Here is a 20,280-nt window from a genome sequence, read left to right as displayed (position 1 = left end):
CCTTGGCAGGCGCACGCTGATGACGCCATCAACACCACTCCGCGTTGATGAGCACGTTTGGATGTTGAACTGTTTTGTGATGTTCTTAAAGTTATGACCAACGAATTACTAAACAAACGTATGTTTATTATTGATACTTAGTATTAAGTATACTGTTGTAATAATTTTACAACGAGTTAAATTCGCGCGTGATATCTTATTGCAATGAAAATCATGAAGAGACCAAACATTCTTCTCACAGGTATCGTTGTTTACAGTGTGTTTGTTACAAATAAACAAAAGTGTGACTTTAACTTTCTATGTATATTCACATTTTTGTACAACATGATAATGCTTTAAAAATGTTCGTAATTGAATTGGGTGCTCCCTCAAAAAAATGTCAGGAACCCCTGGAGTTGGAAAGACCACATTAGGAAAAGAGCTTGCTCAGAGAACAGGATTAACCTATATCAATGTTGGAGATTTGGCACAGGAGGGTAAATTGCTGTTTATTTCGGTAATATTTTATTATAAGTAGTTGTTCTGTTGCTTATTTTTCAAATATTTTTTTCAGCTCAGTTATTTGATGGTTTTGATGATGAATACCAGTGCCCTATATTGGACGAGGACAGGGTATGTACTATTGTAATGGAAGAAAAAAGACATTAGATATTATATATTTGTAGATATTATATATTTATATATTATCTATGTTGTATTTAGCATTGCATTGCAAGGTTTTTAAATACTCTTTTAATGACTTTTGTAGGTTGTGGATGAGCTGGAGGACAAACTAGGAGATGGAGGCGTCATAATCGATTACCATGGCTGTGATTTTTTTCCTGAACGTTGGTTTCACATTGTTTTTGTACTCCGCACAGATAACACCAATCTCTACAATCGTCTTGAAAGCAGGTTTGTAGTATGCTAATAACTGCACAATATATTGTTCATTCTATGTATGGTATGTTACAGGCAAACTTTGATACCAATCCTTGGCATGTGGAATGAATCTACTTGCATACTATATGGCTGAATCTTCCTGCTGTTGTCATTTATCTTCATATCTGTCATATACAGAGGATACACAGGGAAGAAGCTCCAGGACAATGTACAGTGTGAGATTTTCCAGACTATTTACGAAGAAGCCATGGAAGCCTACAAGGAGGAGATAGTCCACCAGCTCCACAGTAATACACCTGAAGACCTCGAGACGAATCTGGAACAAATTATTCAGTGGATTGAACAGTGGATGAAAGACAACAATTAACATGGGACACTATATGTGACGATGTCACACAAGTTAATCTCCAGAGAAATTTCATAGCTATATCGGCATCAGACAGTGGATGGTTCTGTTTAGTGACTGAAAGTACGTGGAGTTGTTAAAATAAAATGTTAAACACTTTTCCATAATAAATGGAATAAATAAATATTTTTATAGAGTAATGAATGAGTTTCCTTAATTCAAATCTTTTGAATATAGTTTTATTGATCTTTATATGTGTTTTACAAAGATCACATTGCTTAGTTGAAATGACAGCAGCATTTTACATCTGTTAGTAATTGGTAGGTTCAAACCTTATTCATAAAAAATGTCAAATTACACATTTCTCAAGAGATTGCAATGAATTACATTAAAGGGAGAGTTCAGCCAAAAATAAAAATTTACTAACTCTTTAAAACCTGTATATGAGTCTTCTCTGGAACACAAAACAATATAACAAAACAACATGTCTCAAGTCACAGAGGTTTGGAATAACATGAGGGTGAGTAATTGATGAAAGAATTTTCATTTTTGGGTAAACTACTGCTTTAAGTACATAATGAATTTAAACATAACAAAATGAGAAAGATTGGGTTTATAGGTTTATAAAATAAAGCCAATAAGTTCACTTTGTAAGTATTAAACAAAATCATGTTTTATGCAATTATGTTGAGCCTAAAAATATGGCATATGTCATTTAACATTAATGTAAAATTTTGAACCAGCAAATTACATAACGTTACAACAAGTTGCCAAGTACCAAGGGAAAAACTAGGAAAAAAGTTACAATGAGCTTATTTTTAAAGAATTGTTTATTTTGTATCTTTCAATTGTTTATAACATCAAGGAACAACACAATTAACGCATTGTTTCTGCCTCTTAGGCCCATATTATATATCCCAGAATGTTCTCATTAATAAGTGATATTACATAATGTAATGCAGAATATGCCCCTGATAAAAATCTGTGTAGGTAAATCAATAATAATAATAATAATATATAATGAATAAATAAAAATCAGTACAATTAAGTAAAATATGTCAACGTTCACTATACGTAGCTGCATGTTACTTTAATGTTATGTTGTGAAACTGGTTTGGGTGGAGTGACATCACCGTCGGGGCTGGGTGAGTCACGTGATCGATCTCTCCTCACCTGTAGCCCCAGTGGCGGAAGACAGGTGAAAGTATCGATAGCAGGTAAGAAGGTGTTTTTTTTGTGTTATTTTCGGGAAAAATACGTACAACCCAACATCTGTGGTATAGATGATTAGCACCTAATCGTTGCATACGTTTTTTGTATTTATTGTAGATGACGTAAGTTACCGCTGAGAACAATATTTCAAGAAGCGTGTGCGTTTCGTTTCGTTCCGCTCAACTCCGCTTTATTTTGCACGTATACTTTAGTAGCAGATACGGTTGAAACTGCGTCGGGATTATGCTTACCGTTTATTTAATAAAGTGAACGCATATTGCCAATGGGGTTGTTGAATTGTGTCATTTATACGAGTCGTATGTGCTATATCTTTTGGTCTCCGCAGTTGAACGTTATTTGTCAGGGTGTAATTCACTTGTTTATCTTCATTCCAGGGGCCTTTGTAAGAAAATAAACTATTTTCAAATTCAACGTGTATGGCCATGTAACTACTCTTTGGAGGTATTACAGACACTATTTTTGTAATGTTGTTTTGTGTGAAACATTATTTAGGGGCCTATACTTATTTGCATTAAATGTGATGTAATATTGTTATGCCTCTTAGTTCTTCTCAACTGCTAGGACTAAGAAGCATTCCCATGTCGGCTGGAAACGGGTCAGCATCCCGGTTTGATCGGGTCAGAGATGTGCCTCACTATGACCAGGTGCCTTTTGGCTCACTACCATGGGGTCAGGAGATTCCTTATCCTCTCAGTGATGTGCCAGCAACCAGCTACGACCCTTTTCCACCTCCTCCGCTCCCCGAAAATCCTCCTGTCGGCCCAGATTTCTACCCTAGTGATGGTGAAGACCAGGTGGATGATGCCATGGACATCAAACCCATCCGACGTTTTATTCCAGACTCTGTGAAGAACTTCTTCAGAGGCAGCAGCAACAGAGGCAGCAAAAAATGGCCATTTTCACCACCACCTGATAATGTGAACACCACCACTCAAGGCGTCCCGTGCTCCCCTCCACCCTCACCCACGGCCCCCAGCTCCTACCTGGATCCTTATGGGGGGTCTGGAGGCAGCTACGCTTCAAGAAAGGAGCAGGCGATGTTATTAGGGGAACCACTGGAATCGGTTTCTGGGCGCTCTCTACAGACGGCTATGACTTACAGCGAGAAGGTGGAGGATTACAATCAGCGCTATGCTTACATGAAGTCCTGGGCCGGACTTCTGCGCATTCTGGGTTGTGTGGAGCTGCTTTTGGGGGCTGCCGTTTTTGCCTGTGTTTGCGCCTACGTGCACAAGGATAACGAGTGGTTCAACATGTTTGGTTACTCGATGCATCAGATGTACGGGGGAGGATATGGGGGGTCATCGATGGGTGGGATGTACGGGGGAGCTGGAGTTTCCTACTCGGGGCCCTTGACCCCTTTTGTGATCGTGGTGGCTGGATTGGCCTGGATAGTGACTGTCATTCTGGTAGTGTTGGGAATGACCATGTATTATCGTACCATTCTGCTCGACTCCAACTGGTGGCCAATCACAGAGTGTGTGATAAACCTGGCATTAGCAGGACTCTACATGACAGCTGCAATAGTGTATGTGCGAGACACGGTCCGTGGAGGTCTCTGCTACTACCCTCACTTCAACGCTGGGCCCAACGCAGGCTTTTGCAGAACAGAAGCTGGGCAGACTGCTGCCATCATCTTCCTGTTTGTCAACATGCTGTTGTATCTCGTGGGTGCAGGAGTGTGTCTGAAGCTATGGAAACATGAAGCTGCAAGGATGCGGAGAGAGAGACAGGGTCAAGATGTAACGTCCAAATTTGTAGTTCTTCAAAAGTTACAATATAAATCTTTACGTTTGTATATAATATTTTAAATGTATCATTGTCATTTAAAAAGGACTGTTTAATTTCAGTAATAACAGATTATAAATTAAGACAATGAAGCCTATTTCCTTTTTTCCTGTTCTTTATATTTAGACGAAAGCAGCAGTACCACTCACCTTGGTAAGCAGGTAATTTTTACTACAAAGGTTGTTTTACATTATAAAATTATTGTATTCTGACCAACTCTGTTTTTTGTAAACACAGATGGGTCCAGGTTCCAGTGTCTCCGCTCCAGTTTACAAGGGTCCCCTAATGGCCTCTCGAGAGACAATATATGGCACAGCACCTTCAGTTATGATGGAACCAGAGATTTTAAGGGGTCATATCCCTGCTGGGCACATTCCCAAACCTGTGGTCATTGCAGACTATGTGGCGTGAGTTCTGCAAGTTTACACAAAGCATATTTCAAAGGAATACTTCTATTATTTCAGACCATTATACTGCTTGCATCTTGCATGGGATTTGGAAACATTGAGAGCTGGTTATTGCCTCATCATATTTATCATCTACTCCTGTCACAGTTACATCTGATCTGATATGTTTTATTTTATGTCTTCTCACAGGAAATATCCCACAATCCGCACTGATGAGGAGAGGGAGCGATACAAGGCAGTGTTTAATGATCAATACGCAGAATATAAAGAGTTGCATGCTGAGGTTCAGGTCTTAACACAGAAATTTGAGGAAATGGACAATCTGATGAGAAATCTGCAGCAACAGCCTATCAGCCACATGGTAATAATGCTACTTGGCTGACTTCTAATGGGCTGATTGGCCATTAAAATAATATTTTACACTGAATAGTGATGTTAGTCCTAGCTCTCCTTTAGGCTTAGATCACATTTTTTCTTTATTACTGTTGCCTATAGCTTTATATGTGGTTATCCTTTGAAAAAAATATATATGTATGTATTCCTTAATTGTTGGACAATGCATGATGAAATACATTTTGAGAGTGTGGCAAATTTAAGATATTAACTTTGGCTTTCCTTCTAGGAGCAAGAGAGAATCCAAAGCATTGTTCAAGAGTATAACAGAAAAAAGGCTGTAAGTGTTTTGTAATGTATTTTCCATAATTTTTATATATTCTACATGCTACACTTCCCCTACACATTTCAACCTTTTAGTTATCTACCCGTTGCCTTTCTGCATTGCAAAATAATGGCATGGTATCTGTCTCAGTTCCATGAACAGCTGAAACAGAAAAACTGGAAATGTTAGGGGATGTAGACTATTTAAATAGTTGATGACGTGTCTACATACTTCCCGTTTGTGTGGGAGAGTAAGCCAAATGTGATTTACCCTGTTTCTGGTTGTAGGATCCAACGTTCCTGGAAAAAAGGGATAGATGTGAATATCTGAAGAACAAACTTGCTCACATAAAGCAGAAAATTCAGGAGTACGACAAAGTCATGGATTGGAATGATGGTTACAGCTAGACAGAGCTCTTACTTGTGAACTTTAGAGAAGTTCTCCAGAAAAAATAAATCTTGAGTGTGCGCTCAAAATTATTTTATATTCTTTTCAGAATTGCAACACATCTCACAATCTTGGTATTAAAATAATTTCACATTGAATTTAGTCAGTGTAACACTTTACAGCAAGAGCGTTATGATAGACGTTTGCTATAAAGGGCACGGCAGATCAAACATCATGTGATTTTTCTTGTTACTAACATGTTTCATGAAACATTTTTCCATGTATATTTCTCAATGTGCTCCTCATACTTCTTTGTATTTTAGAAGTAGGCAATTTGAAAATCAAAATCAAATGATTCTTTGAGCGTCTTGCGTAAAGCACCTGTAGCTATAAGTGAAGAACGAAAACTTGATAGCCCTCAAATTAAGCAGAGGTAAATCTCTGTAATGGTCCTGGAATGTTTTAAATATTTATAGTTTTTAGTTAAAGAGGTTGCATAGTGTAGTTTGTTTTGTGTATCATTTGTATGTTTTATGTACATTTTCTATTTTGTATCACTCCACCTTTATATTTGAATTTGATACTTTTTCAGTAATAGTGGATGTAGACAAAAATAAACAAGCCTACCTCCTTACAGTAGTCTATTTTTTCATGACACAATACTGTATGCTCCCTTTTGAAAACAAAAACCAGCAGTAAGGCTATGATGAGTAGGTATCTATAGGCATAGTACTATTGTTGTAGTAGTGCTGTTAAACTATTCTTGTACTGGCTTGACAGGTTTGCTTTACATGTATCAAGTTACAAGCCATGTATCAATGGACTCCAGGAAGTGAGGTGATCATATACATGCTTTGTGCAAACATTATGCCTCATACAGTAAATAATAAATAATGTTTACTAACATCAAAGAATGCAATTTGAATTTGTATCAATTAAGACAATTAGATGATTAAAACATCTGAAAGCACATATAATACATTAAACACAGGTTTGAGTTGCTATTGTATGACTGTCACAAACTACACAATGGAAAACACCCTCAGACTAAATTGAACAATAATCTTCTAATGTTTCATTTATAAGTAAATTACTAGGTTTGATATCAATAATCCCTCTCAAATTACATATTTATGACTGAGCAGTTGGAAACGCAGTTGCTCATAAATTCCATGTGATTTGTAAATACCAAATAAAATGTAAACGTGTTTTTCCAATTAGCGCAAATGCCAAACCTCCCTTAGCACTAAACATTTCGAGCAGGTTTAATCGCTTTATGTTCGGTCACTAAGAGAACAGAAGCACAATTTTTTGCAAAGGTGCTTTTAAGCAGTGTGTTTTGTGAAAAGCGATGTAGTACAAAATAAAAGACGTGACCTGCACCTCTCACAAACATTCTGGGCGGGAGCGCGCACCGCACCTGTTCGGGAGGCGGGCGGTGTTCTGTGAAACACTCGATAGTCAGAGGGCGTCACGTGAGGTGCGGCATTGAAATACTCCATCCGAGAGAGGATTGTTTGAAAGATTGTTTGTTTACCAGCTTTCGGACGGAAAGGAGGTAAGATCGCTCGATACGAATTATTTACTTTTTGTTAAAAATTTCCAGTTGGAATCAACTGTTGGATTACATGTGTAATTTACTGATACGCAGATGGGCGTTGTTTGGTACCAGTTTGATATGATTATCCGAAAAAAATTAATTCGCAAACTTCAAACAGTTAACGTTAGGCTTTGTCATTTGACGTTAGTATGTTCTTACATTTGATACGCGAGATTTAAAAAAAACCTTAATTTCATCATTCAGATATGTGATTTACCTGTAAGGTTTTTTACTGATGACCTTTTCACCTGTTTTTCTCAGAAGGAGTGAAATCTTAGCCAGAAATCTCTTTCTAGCGTTTAGTAGAGATAGTGAGTAGCAGTATCGATTATGAAAAATTCCGTTTTAAATAACGACAATAGTAGGCTACTATAAATAAACTATGCAAGCCATTAAAGCCTTAAAGGGCATTTTCTTTCTGTATTCATGGGATTATTTGGTGTTGTGGCGTATATCTTTACTGATGTATTTTATTTCATGGTTTTTTGTGTTCTCACCCAGGCAACTTTGTTAATTTGTTTGTCCAAGAGCCTTGAGGACAACATCATGCCGAAAAAATCTAGTCACCCTCAGCAGTATGGACGCAGACAGTAAGTTGCATCTTGAAATAGTATTAGTTGTACATATAAGTAATGTGTTTGCTTGGACTTCACATTACCTAGTTCAACTAGGTAATCATCTTGTTACCCTGCTGGGAAAAAAATAAAAATTGTAATGCTTTCCAATAAATACTAAAATGACCCATCATGTATTTACCATTAAACCATTAGAAAATTCCTTCATGTAGTTTTTAATTCTTATTCCAGTAGGATGTGATGGTGTTCTATTCATTCCCACATAGTACCAGTAGAGACCCAAAGAGACCACTATAATTTCCATAGAAACTAATACAATTCCCATTATAACCATTCAACCCATTTGAATTTTTATGATGGTTTCTATTGTTGTTGTTTTTCAGAAGCTTAATCTGTTTTCTTTACCCACTCTAACTTTGTCTTTTCAGTCACAGATCCTCCCATCGCACTGGATCTTACCACCCTGATGAAATGCTTCACTTTTATCGCTGGACTTCACCCCCCGGTGTCATGAAGATTATGTGCATCATCATCATCATTATGTGTGTGGCTATGTTTGCCTGCGTTGCCTCCACGCTAGCGTGGGACTATGATGCAAGCGCAATGGGCTTTGGAGGAATGGGTGGTTACGGAGGTGGATACCAAGGCAGCTATAGTGGAGGATCATATGGTGGATATGGTGGTGCAGGAAGCGGAGGTCTCGGAGGCTATGGTGGAGGTTACGGTGGAGGTTACGGTGGAGGCAACTATGGTGGTGGCATGTACATGGATCCAAAGTCAGGCAAAGGCTTCATCATCGCAATCGCGGCAATCACCTTTATCACCGTTCTCATCATCTTCATCATGGCGGTGTCGAGACAAAGTGCTTCGCAGTCTCCTTCGTTCTATCTGGCTTCCATCATTATTTGTGGCATCCTGGCTGGGCTCATGCTCATAGCCACCATTGTGTACTTGGTCGCTATTAACCCAATGGCCCAGACGTCTGGATCCATGATGTATAATCAGATCTTGCAGCTGTGTGCACAATACCAGAACCAAGATCAAGCCTCTGGCATCTTCCTCAATCAATATTTGTACCACTACTGTGTAGTGGAGCCCGAAGAGGTAAGCATGTGCTCCTGACATGAAGTTGTTGGGAAGAAATATGAACATGAATATACTGGCTATATGTAGATATGGTAGTTTAGTGCCATCTTCTTTAAATAAGCAAATCTATGCAAAGTAAATCTGCCATATTCAATTCTTTAATATGGATGCCTCAGCCATGTCACTGCAATGATATTAAGTGTAAATTTTCACCTTGTGATCTCTGCTTTGAAAGGCCATCGCAGTCGTCATTGGGTTCCTGGTGGCGGTCGCGCTGATCATCCTTCTGGTGTTTGCGGTAAAGACCCGAGGGCAGATCAGGAGATACGGCAGGGAACGCGTTCTGTGGTATGACGTGAAGACGATCACTGATGGACTCACATCTCAAGGCATTGGGGAATGGGTCAGTAGGTTCATTTGCAAATTCATTTTACTATTTTAATTCGTTTTATTCCATTTATTTGGCACACAAAATGCATGTCATAATGCATTATATATACTGCATATTTACAGTAGGCTCACTAGATTTGTTTTTCTTAGAGTTGCTATGTGGTACCTATCGCTTAGCCATTTAGCTAACGCTATTGTGTTGTATTTTCCAAGGACAGACATTCTGAGAACTGAAGCGTGTGTTTATTTCAGAGTCACATAGTTTCATGTCTGGTTTCTGGGTGTGTCCTCTTGTGCACTTTCACTCTTTGGACAGCCCTAATATGATCCCACATGTCATAGTGATGTAACGCTACAGTGTTTTCAATCTCTAATAATGGTAGTTTAAGGGCAGTTGTGGCCTAATGGTTAGAGAGTCGGACTCATGACCAGAAGGTTGCCGGTTCGATTCCCAGCAACTGAGGTGCCCTTGAGCAAGGCACCTTACCCCTACTTGCTCCCCGGGCGCTGCAGTGATAGCTGCCCACTGCTCCGGGTGTACGTGTGTTCACTACTCTCTGGATGGGTTAAATGCAGAGGTCACATTTCGTTGCCTTGTACTTGTACATGTGCAATGACATTAAATTGAATCTAAATCTAAATCATCAAACCAAATAATCATTACTGTGATCTTGTTAGGCAATTACATGGCTTTTGTTCTCACACGGTATGTATGCAGTGGTAGTTTCACTCTTTATGCCACGATAGTATCTGCAGAAGTAGTGAAACCAGTTCTGCCTGGCTTTACTGTTTGTCCAGACTATTTACCATACAAAAAGAAGGCTGGTTGCGTTGTGAAAACAGCGTAGCTGAATAGCTTCTAAGCAAGATGAGCTGTAGTAAAGGGGCCTACAGCAACACTTAAAGGACTTAGCAACTGCCAGAATAGAGATGGAAGAAACTTGTGAGACAACATAGGATGGTGTAAATGTAAGGGTAACAAATCAAAAGCCTTCAATGGAGGTAGTGAAGCCACTTTTTGGCTTTAATACTAAGCGCTTTGCATACACAACAAATTGTACCAGGAACATAATCCCAAGAGTAAAACATTGTGGTTACAGCATTGTGCCTTGGGGATGCTTTATTCATACCGAGACTGGAAGACTCATAAAACAGACAAGAAATTGGATACAAGCAAGCAAAGAAGGATTGACGATAAGGATTTTGTTCTGCTGACCTGTTTTGCTCAGTAGTTTAGTTTTCCCCAACCACGATTTTATTTTATTGGTATATTTTTATTTGTGCCTAGAAATATTTATATTTTTCATTAGATATATAAATATTACAAGTATATATATTTTTACAGAATTCATAAATACAGTAAGGAAACATGGCATACAATGCAAATTAGAGATGTAGTTTATTTTGTACTTATTTTGTTGCCACAGTCATTTTTACAGTTTTGACAAACCTGTAATATATGTGATGTTAGCTATCTAAAAACGTTACCTTAGGTTACCTTAAGTAAAATGAAGATCAGCCCAATTTGCAGCAGCAAATTGAACCTGATTACAGCAGTGTTTCTAAAATTGTCTCGATATTAACGCTTTTTTCACTTTCTATGTTTTAAAGGTTAAAAATGTATCTGGAGATCCAGAAACATCTGTAAATGACCGCAATGATCACATTGGTGTTTCACAGCCAATGGTGCCAAACCATGAAGTCCATAAACCAATTTACCTTCCAAGGTAGGCCATCTCAATTCCAATGTGTACCTTTTCTATTCAGTGGTATGCCTCTGAAAGCTATGGGTACTTATGTCCACAAACAGAATGTTTTAATGACTGTAAAAAAGCCACATTTATGCCGATTAATATGCCTGGTTGGTCTATCACCGCAGTTTGGTGCCAAAGGAATTCAGAAAATATGTCTGTTTGAGTTGGACTTGTTTAAATTGTTCTGTCATATGAACATGAATAACCAGTTTCAGTCAAACCAATTGTGTGTGCTGATTGAAACTATTGACTGAAACTATTACAATAATTTTTCCTACTAGTGAGAGAATACAATCACAAATGTACCAGTTACATAATCAATTTATCCTCAAAGTTGATTGAGTTTGATTCATGTTATTAACAGATTGCTTTGATTCCCCCCACAGCAGTTCTGACCTGACAAGCTCCATAGGTGGACTGAAGAGCAAACTGAGAGACTATGACACTGGAGAATCTGGAGATGAGCTGGACACAGACTATGACACGTGAGGAGAATTCTTGACTTTACGTTTGGTCATATTAAAGCAGGGAGGGGAATTTGTGTTTTTTTTTTTAGAAATGTGTAAAATCAGAAAAATGCACATGACTTTTTATCACTATGTTACCTTGTTCTCTTTATCACTGTTGTACTGTTTTGGTCTCAGTGAGTATCCACCCATTGCAAATGAGCAGGAGAGGCTGGAGTACAAAAGAGGTTTCGAAAGGGACCACATGGAGTACAAGCGTCTTCAGGCTGAGCTAGATGATATTAATAATGGCCTGGCAGATGTGGATAAAGAGCTGAACTACCTACAGGAAGGCAGCCCACAGTTCATGGTGTGTACTTTTTATTTATTTATTTATTTATTTATTTATTTTTAAGTAAAAACAGCTCTCCCAAGGGTGGGAAATGTATTTATTTCAGCTACTCTTTCCAAATTGTAACTCTTTAGTTTTCATGGTTGTGCTCATCTTAAGTGGGATACTGCATCCCTGTACACATGCATGTAGTTTCTGCATTCTGCTGGCTTATAACTCCTCAACTGGTGAAGTACAGAAAAAAGTTTAATTTTACTTAGTACAGTATTATTTCTCCATCTAATCTTAGCGATGACTTATTTATAGATTGTCGTAGATTGATTTTACAGTGATCTCGAGCTTTGTAAAGACACTAAATAAATAAAAATAATACTTCAAATCAAATGGGTAAACTGTATGACTGTTATTTCAGTCATGACCACTTCCTTCAAATATATATATTTTTATTACATGATAATGCATTCGGTTCGTGTTGGCAGTATGGTTTTGTTCTGGGCAAACTCTAGAAAGGATGAATACAATGTAACTGATATCACTGAAGACAATTACAAGACAAGACAAGATCAGATCAATTCACAGATCTCTAGGTTAAAGGTGGAGTTGAAGTTGGAGGGGGGTTAATGCAGCATGCCGCTATGTTACTAGATGGACGTGGCCTGCCTAAATAGATTTTTGTTCATATACAACTCTATACATGATTAATTCACTCATGTTTTTTTTTCCTAAAAAGGATGCCATGGGTGTATACAACCGCCTCAAAGGCTTGAAGAAGGTAAATTACTTTTTTTTTGTTGTTGCATAAAACGGAATATTTGTGCTGCAAGAAGAAGGTTGGGGGAGGGGGTAAGAGTATTGGGGCAGCCAGACAAATTGTTAAATGTTTCCTTATTTGTAAGTCTCTTTGACTAAACGTGTCTGCTAATTGTACAAATGTAAGTGTAATCCATTAATGATTTTAACTGAAAGTATATATATGCTAGAGAGATAAATGACAACATTTTATCTTTTGTTTTTTTACAGACTCAGGATTATCAGATGAAAAAGAAAAAGTGTAAACAGCTAAAGGCAAAACTGTCCCTCATCAAAAGAAGAGTGAGCGACTATGACCACAGAAATTAAAACCAAGCACTGGAAACTCAGCAGGACATTTTGTAACATGACGGTTTTGGACGGGACTTTATCTGTATTTCTGTGTTAATGATCTGTATCACTGTATTACAATCAAGGAATGTATGGCTGCTGTTTTATGTGGACATATTTCTGCATTTGAGACTAATAAGCTTGATCAACATATTGTGGTACCTTTGAAGTATTTTATTTTTTTAACGTTGAATTATGTTCTCTTCTTACTCCTTATATTTTGCTGTTGAAGTATCTTAAATATGAGCAGGACTGTGACCACTTCAACGAAACATATCTCTGCCTGTTCTTTTTAATATTCTGAATTGTTTAAAGTTTCTTGTTTTATTTGTAAGGATTTTGTGTAAGGATAGTGTATGTTTGTTATAATAAAGTTTTATTGAATAAAATTGAACTCGCTAAACCAATCACAGAATAACAATCACAGTTTAAGGCACACAACTGAGCTGTGGGTTGACAGGATGTCTGACCTAGGAGGTGTGGATTGTTGTTACCTAACATAGGGTGGGTTGCACCAACAAGGATTGGGTTTAAATCTAGATTAAATCAAGGTTTATTTAAAAATTCTGTTGCACCAAACTGTAAACCTTGTTTAAAAATAATCAGGTTTATATTTAAGCTATCATTTGATCCAGGTTTTAATTTTGCAGTAAATCTAGATTAATTTTAATTCTGTTGCTCCATTACTTTAAACTCTGATTTATCTCTCAGTTAAGGATTCATTTTAAACCAGCTACTGAGGAGGTTTAAAAAACACATTAAAATGTGCGGGAAAATGATCAGAAACAGACACAAGCGTCATGTTATGCTTCGGTGATGTGCTTATTGTAAATAAAAATGGAAATAAATAAAACACCTCAGCACGGTGGTTTGATAAACTGGGTGGCCGGTGTTGTGCCGAGAAATGCACTCCTGCCAGATTCTGCACCTCCTTCAATAACACGATGTCCGATTGTCTAATTCTAACCCCTCCCCACACCTAATCCTAATCCTAACCTATCCCCTAACACCTAATCCTCACCCTAACCATTGTGGGGAGGGTGGGTGCATAATTTGGCAGGGGTGCATTTCTCGCCATTACACCGTTCGCGGCGGTGTCTACGGCAGAGGTTCACCCGCTCGTCATTCCCGTACAGAGCTCTTCTCTCTTATTGTCTGCTCCAGTCACGAGCTGATTACAAAATTAATCGCATATGACGGTTTAAATACAGGTTAAAGTTTTAATCCACGATTTGTTAATCTCTGTTTAAAATTAAGTGGTGCAACGCAATTTGAATTAAATTAAAACTAGGATCAACAAACCCTAGCTCTAAACTTTGTTTACTTTAATCCTTGTTGGTGCAAATAAAATAGTTTTATTATTATAACATTTTGCATAATTCATTGTTGAATTTTATTTGTGTATATAAAATAAAACGATAGCATTTCTAAATCCTTTTATTTATTTAAACGGAAAGATAATTACAGTGTCCCACCTGGATTTATCACCTCGGACTTCCCACTACTCGGAACTAATGTTCACACATCTTGTACCGGGGACACATTATACTGACGTACAGGACCGGCGTCGTTTTGTTATGTACCTTATAATGTGATTTTAATAAAATAACACTATTTTTCCTAATATACCAACTAGAGCTTTTCCCGAATTTTCTGCTATACTCACTTGAGGTTTTTTTGAATTTGGTGCTTGAAGTGCTTATAATTTCATAGAAGTGTTCGTTGAAATTAAAACCAGACTTTGAAATACCCGAGTGGGCAGACCTTTACTAATAAAGTTATTTCCATTAATAACATATTTAATTAAGTTATGGATGAAGAACCAGAGAGAACAAAACGCTGGGAAGGGGGATACGAACGAACATGGTGAGTTTTTGACGTTAATGTAAATCGGTATATTAAAAGAATAAGGTGACAGAAGTTCAGAAATGACCAGACTGTCACGCGCTGGACAGAACATAAGAAAAGTACACAGTGTCATGAATAGGTGATACGTGTCTCTCTCAGGGAGGTTCTGAAGGAGGATGAGTCTGGATCTCTGAAAGCTACGGTAGATGACATTCTTTTCCAGGCAAAGAGGAAAAGGTCCAGCACTCACACGCCAAGTTAACACATTTTACTGTATAAACAGATGATTTTGGTCTGATGCTCACTTGCGATGTCTGTCAAATTCCAGAGTGTTTGAAAGTCATGGACAAGTTCGACTTGGGATGGTAAGATGCATACGATTCCAGTCCTCTATAGACCACTTTAGAAGGTGTAAACAATACTGGTCCAGAAGAACTTCCGCCTTCAGTCATTCAACACTGCACAAATGTTTGAACAAAAAACAACCAACAGATCATTTATAACCGAACAAAAGTGTTAAACACATTTCTTTAAGATTTAATTATATAAATAAAATAAAAAAACAGAAATACAAAAATGAAACTGAAGTTCTGCTGGACCAGTGTTTACATCTTGCAAAGTGGTCTACAGTTATCTTTGCACTGACATTCAACACTAAAGTATATGATTCCCCCTAGATGCGCCACCTTTTTGTGGTTGTTGACACATCTAGAACAATGGAAGATCAAGACTTAAAGCCCAACAGGCTGACCTCCACCTTGAAGGTTAGTAGCACCACATCTGTAGTGTCCAGGAGGAAGTATAGAGAGACCTAACTTTATTGATGCATCTCCCATCTTTCCTTATGAATCCTGTAGCTGATGGAGTATTTTGTGGATGAATACTTTGACCAGAACCCAATCAGTCAGGTAATGTGCCTATAATGACTCTGTAGTTGTGAGCATTACATTGCAAGTATGCAGTGTAGTTACCTGTACTATCCTCACAGATAGGAATCATTACTACCAAGAACAAGAGGGCAGATAAACTGACAGATCTTGCAGGTTGATGCTTTTGTGTTCCGTTTTAATGTCATCATTGTCATAATAATCATAATTTTGTATTAGAGCTGTTGTTTACTGTTAACAGGGAATCCTAAGAAGCATATAGCAGCTCTTAAGAAAGCTGTGGACTCAACATGCATAGGAGAGCCATCTCTTTACAACTCTCTCCTCATGGCAATGCAGACTCTGAAGTAAGTTACAATCCAGCGCTCTTGAGATCATGTTTGACATTGCTGTGAGTATATTATATTTGATATTCTAACCGTTATTTGAAACGTGTAATATGTTTCTTTTTTTGCATTTGTTACTGCTATGATTTTTCTTTTTAGTAACCTGGATCAAGATATCTAGCACTTCTAATGTTTTGGCAGCATATTTGCTTTGCCACATGCTGACTTCATCTACGTCCCTTCTGTAACCATCTTATCCTTTTCGCATACAGACACATGCCTGCTCATACCAGCAAAGAGATTCTGATCGTTTTCAGCAGTTTGACCACTTGTGACCCAGCCAACATCTATGAACTTATCAAAGTAAGTGTTAGCTACTATGTCTAATCTGTGAGTTGAGGAAAGTAAATTCAGTGATAGTCTGTTTTAATACTTCTACAGACCATTAAAGGTTTGAAAATCAGAGTGTCTGTGATCGGACTGTCGGCAGAGGTTCGAGTGTGCACCATTCTCACAAGAGAAACAGGAGGTTTGTTGTTGTAATATTGTCAAACTTACATAGCTAATGATTGACTGTTGTCTAAAAATGTTTTTACTTGGCAAGGTCTTGAATACAGATTAAATGTATACACTGAATAAACCCTGCTTGTAATTTTGGACAAAAGCGTCTGTCAAATGAATACATTTAAATGTTTGGCCCAATAGGAAGCTACAATGTGATACTGGATGAAGGTCATTTTAAAGAGCTACTGATGTTGCATGTGAAACCACCTCCTGCCAGCTCCTCCTCCGAGTGCTCCCTCATTCGCATGGGTGATTTATTCTCCTATGTCTTTTTACATGATCCAGTACCTTTGTTTTGTCTTAAAGGGATAGTTCACCCAAAAATGAAAATTCTGTCATGAATTACTCACTCTTTAGTTGTTCCAAACCTGTATAAATTTCATTGTTTGGTTGAACAAAGAGAAAGATATTTTGACGAATGCTTGTAACCTTGTAACAGTTCTTGGACCCCATTGACTAACATAGTAGGAAAAATTACAACGGTAGTCAGAAGTGCCCCAGAACTGTTTGCTGTCCTACATTCTTCGAAATATCTTCTTTTGTGTTCAACAGAACAAAACAATTATGAAGTCATTTTTTTCTACTATGGTAGTCAGTGGTCAAGAACTGTTTGGTTATAAGCATTCTTCCAAATATCCTTCTCTGTGTTCATCAGAACAAAGACATTCATGGGCCATTCTACAGAATTGGTGCAGTCAGAGTTGGAAAACATGTTGGAAAAAAATTTTTTCCCCCAGAATTCTTTTGTATGCAAATTGTATAATATCAAAGGTACACATTTCTAGTAAGTGTGCAGTTAATTTTCATATTGTCATTTCAGAAAGTTATAAAATGTTCTTCCTCTCCCCAAATGTTGTCACTACCGAAACACAATAATATATACTTTAATAAGAATGATTATATTGACCTATTAGGATTTTGTTTAAATCTACATACAAATATATTTTTTGCTATTTTTAAAAATGTTTTCACAAGTAAATCAATAACAGTTACAATTTTAACAATATTTCAAATGTAATTCATGAGATCTGTTGTATTTTGAATGCAATCTTTCTTTGTAAAAGGCATAAAATTGATCATACTGATTTCAAAGTTAAGGATTCATTAGTTTATACATCCTTTGAACCAAACACTATCAAAACATCTTAGTTAATAATTTAATATACTTTATTTTTGACAAAATATCCCTTTTTTCGGTCGTGACAGACACATTTTCAGCAGTGTTGGTAATGTTTTAGTAGTGACCACAATATTCAATATGCACAGCTGAATCAGACTTTCAACAGTTTATGTTAATACAAATAACTAACTATGTTGCACATATGCAGCCAGCACATATAGCAGACACACATCTGACAGTAAAATTCTAATAGAAAATCTACAGCTCACATGCTATATCACTTCTAAAATATACTAAAATACTAATAGTTTGCATAACTGTACTGTTCCTTTTTGTCACTATCTAAAAAATTTTTTGTCACTACCGAAACAATGATACCCAGTGATACGTTTCGGTCGTGACTGTAAATGTAAATGTAAATTGTGACTGTTTCGGTAGTGACAATTTTGAATACTTTTGAGCCTAGCTCAAAGATGCTAATCAGCACATGGTTAGCAAGCACAGTTCTGAACAGATGTACACACATAAAAACAAAATTTTATTGAGTAACGCCCAAAAATGTTTGCTTAATTGCGGAAAAAAGTTGTTTGGTAGTGACGTTCCTTAAGTTTACACACAGATTTTTAGACTTCTGAACACATTTACTTCAAATGAATAAGACCAATCTACTCACCATGTAGCTATTAGAGAGAGGGACACAGAAATTATTGATCAAAAGTGTAGGGGTGTGGCTAAAATCAGTCTCAGCCAATGGACTAAAACATACACTGTTTCGGTAGTGACCTGAAAATGCGGGACACATTTTTTTTACATAAAGTTTAATAATTTAAAAATAAAATATAAAATAAACCTATTTTTGAACTTCACTTTTTTAAAAACATCAAAAATATATTTTTAAAAACAACAAAAATTGAACGAAATTGGTTCGGGACGGGCATCTCCCAATTGAAAGTATCCAATAAATGATGATTTTACATATATTAAGCTTACTAATATTTTAAATATTATTGTGGGTTTCTATAGAGAATAGAAGGATCTTAGTGAACAATTTAGATTTTAATACTTGAATGCTTGATGTGAGACAGCAGTTTGCACGAATTCTGTAGAATGGCCCTCATACAGATTTGGAACAACTCGAAGGTGAGTAAATGACAGAATTTTTATTTTTGGATGAACTATCCCTTTAAAGTTCTATTTTACCATAAGATACAATATCCAGCATGTATTTGTTTACAACAACGTGTATAAATAATTTGTTTAGGATTCCCCCAGCACGTCATAGCCTCCATGTCAGATCAGGATGCCAAACCCTCTTTCAGCATGTCGTGAGTACAATTTAGTGATACTCTTACAAGTTAAAATATATTGTCAATACTATTTAGAGTTCTAATTTTGTGTCATACTTCTAGGCACCTTGAAAGCACGTCTGGAGGGCCAGAACTCACTCTCGGAGGATATTACTGTCCACAGTGCAGAGCCAAATATACTGAGCTTCCGGTGGAATGCAAAGTGTGTGGTAAGTCCTCTCATGTTGTGCCTGATCTTTAAACATCCGTGTTTAGTTCTCATAAAGTCTGTCTTCTCTGTGGTGCAGGTCTGACATTGGTTTCTGCTCCTCACCTGGCCCGTTCCTTCCACCATCTCTTCCCTCTGGATGCCTTCCAGGAGACCCTGCTTGAGGAGTACGAGGGAGAGAAGTGAGCTCCACACTCACGCTGTCATAGTTCACCATCAGTCCTGTTTATCACAATGTATTTCACAATCCTGACTTTTGTCTTCTCAGGTTCTGTGAGGCTTGCCAAGGAGAGTTGAAAGACAAAAGAGTAGGTGTTAGAATTTCAAATATTTTATGCGTTAAACTCATTGGGTGTGTTCAGCCTCATTGTTTTCTCCTCTCTGCAGATATTTACTTGTCCGGCGTGTAAGAAAGTGTTCTGCGTAGAGTGTGATCTCTTTATACATGACACACTGCACTGCTGTCCCGGCTGCATGCACACTGATGGGACGTCCTGAAGCAGGATAGCCTGAATCTTATGAACTTATTCAGGGCTAATAAGTAGGATGTCATCAGTCACAGATTTAGATTCTTATTGGCTCAGTTGGAGGATAAAAGCCAGTTCTTTGGAGTTTGTGGCTGAATCATAATTGTGCTGTAATTGTATGAAAGGACTCCCCCTATGGGAGGAAAAAAGTGTTTGACCAAAACCGTAAGGCCAAGGAATAATTTTCCTGAAAAACATTTTCTATGCTCTTTCTTTTTTAGGCGTGTCTTTGGCAGATTTGCGCTAAAACCACTGAGATGTTATATAAACTATACAGATGTTGTTATTTTTGTAATTGCATATGACAAGATGTTAATGTCTTTGCTTGTACCCAAACCAATTGTAAATACTTTTGTTAGTTGCTGATGACCAAGTACCTAAGAAAGTTTTCAATAAAAAACAGAATAATACCAAATTGCATGGCTCATAATAGCAAAATGTAAACAATT

The 20,280-nt window shown here is 37.3% G+C and overlaps 3 protein-coding genes across 3 annotated transcripts; all 3 read left to right on the top strand.

Annotated features, from left to right (window-relative positions):
- The first annotated feature begins 44 nt into the window (after window positions 1-44).
- Window positions 45-1,652, top strand: ak6 (adenylate kinase 6). Its single transcript, XM_057362460.1, has 5 exons — window positions 45-241; window positions 384-476; window positions 554-612; window positions 749-894; window positions 1,060-1,652. The coding sequence occupies exons 1-5, from the start codon at window positions 205-207 to the stop codon at window positions 1,247-1,249; spliced, it is 525 nt and encodes a 174-aa protein (XP_057218443.1). The 5' UTR covers window positions 45-204; the 3' UTR covers window positions 1,250-1,652.
- Window positions 1,653-2,387: 735 nt separating this feature from the next.
- marveld2b (MARVEL domain containing 2b) lies at window positions 2,388-13,451 on the top strand. Its single transcript, XM_057349634.1, has 17 exons — window positions 2,388-2,445; window positions 2,836-2,902; window positions 3,006-4,203; window positions 4,376-4,402; window positions 4,487-4,656; window positions 4,846-5,017; window positions 5,279-5,329; window positions 5,602-5,710; window positions 7,213-7,259; window positions 7,803-7,891; window positions 8,305-8,980; window positions 9,198-9,365; window positions 10,964-11,079; window positions 11,493-11,591; window positions 11,751-11,922; window positions 12,635-12,676; window positions 12,925-13,451. The coding sequence occupies exons 3-17, from the start codon at window positions 3,040-3,042 to the stop codon at window positions 13,021-13,023; spliced, it is 3,201 nt and encodes a 1,066-aa protein (XP_057205617.1). The 5' UTR covers window positions 2,388-2,445; window positions 2,836-2,902; window positions 3,006-3,039; the 3' UTR covers window positions 13,024-13,451.
- A 1,153-nt stretch (window positions 13,452-14,604) lies between these two features.
- Window positions 14,605-20,148, top strand: gtf2h2 (general transcription factor IIH, polypeptide 2). The gene is made up of 15 exons (XM_057321454.1): window positions 14,605-14,910; window positions 15,052-15,129; window positions 15,221-15,257; window positions 15,570-15,656; window positions 15,750-15,800; window positions 15,881-15,935; window positions 16,021-16,126; window positions 16,378-16,468; window positions 16,547-16,634; window positions 16,811-16,918; window positions 19,051-19,114; window positions 19,199-19,305; window positions 19,384-19,486; window positions 19,573-19,612; window positions 19,692-20,148. The coding sequence occupies exons 1-15, from the start codon at window positions 14,855-14,857 to the stop codon at window positions 19,800-19,802; spliced, it is 1,182 nt and encodes a 393-aa protein (XP_057177437.1). The 5' UTR covers window positions 14,605-14,854; the 3' UTR covers window positions 19,803-20,148.
- The last annotated feature ends 132 nt before the right edge of the window (window positions 20,149-20,280 follow it).

Source organism: Triplophysa rosa, linkage group LG2 (assembly GCF_024868665.1).
Source record: "Triplophysa rosa linkage group LG2, Trosa_1v2, whole genome shotgun sequence".
In the NCBI taxonomy this organism is placed as follows: domain Eukaryota; kingdom Metazoa; phylum Chordata; class Actinopteri; order Cypriniformes; family Nemacheilidae; genus Triplophysa; species Triplophysa rosa.
This window is presented reverse-complemented; position numbering and strand designations above follow the sequence as displayed.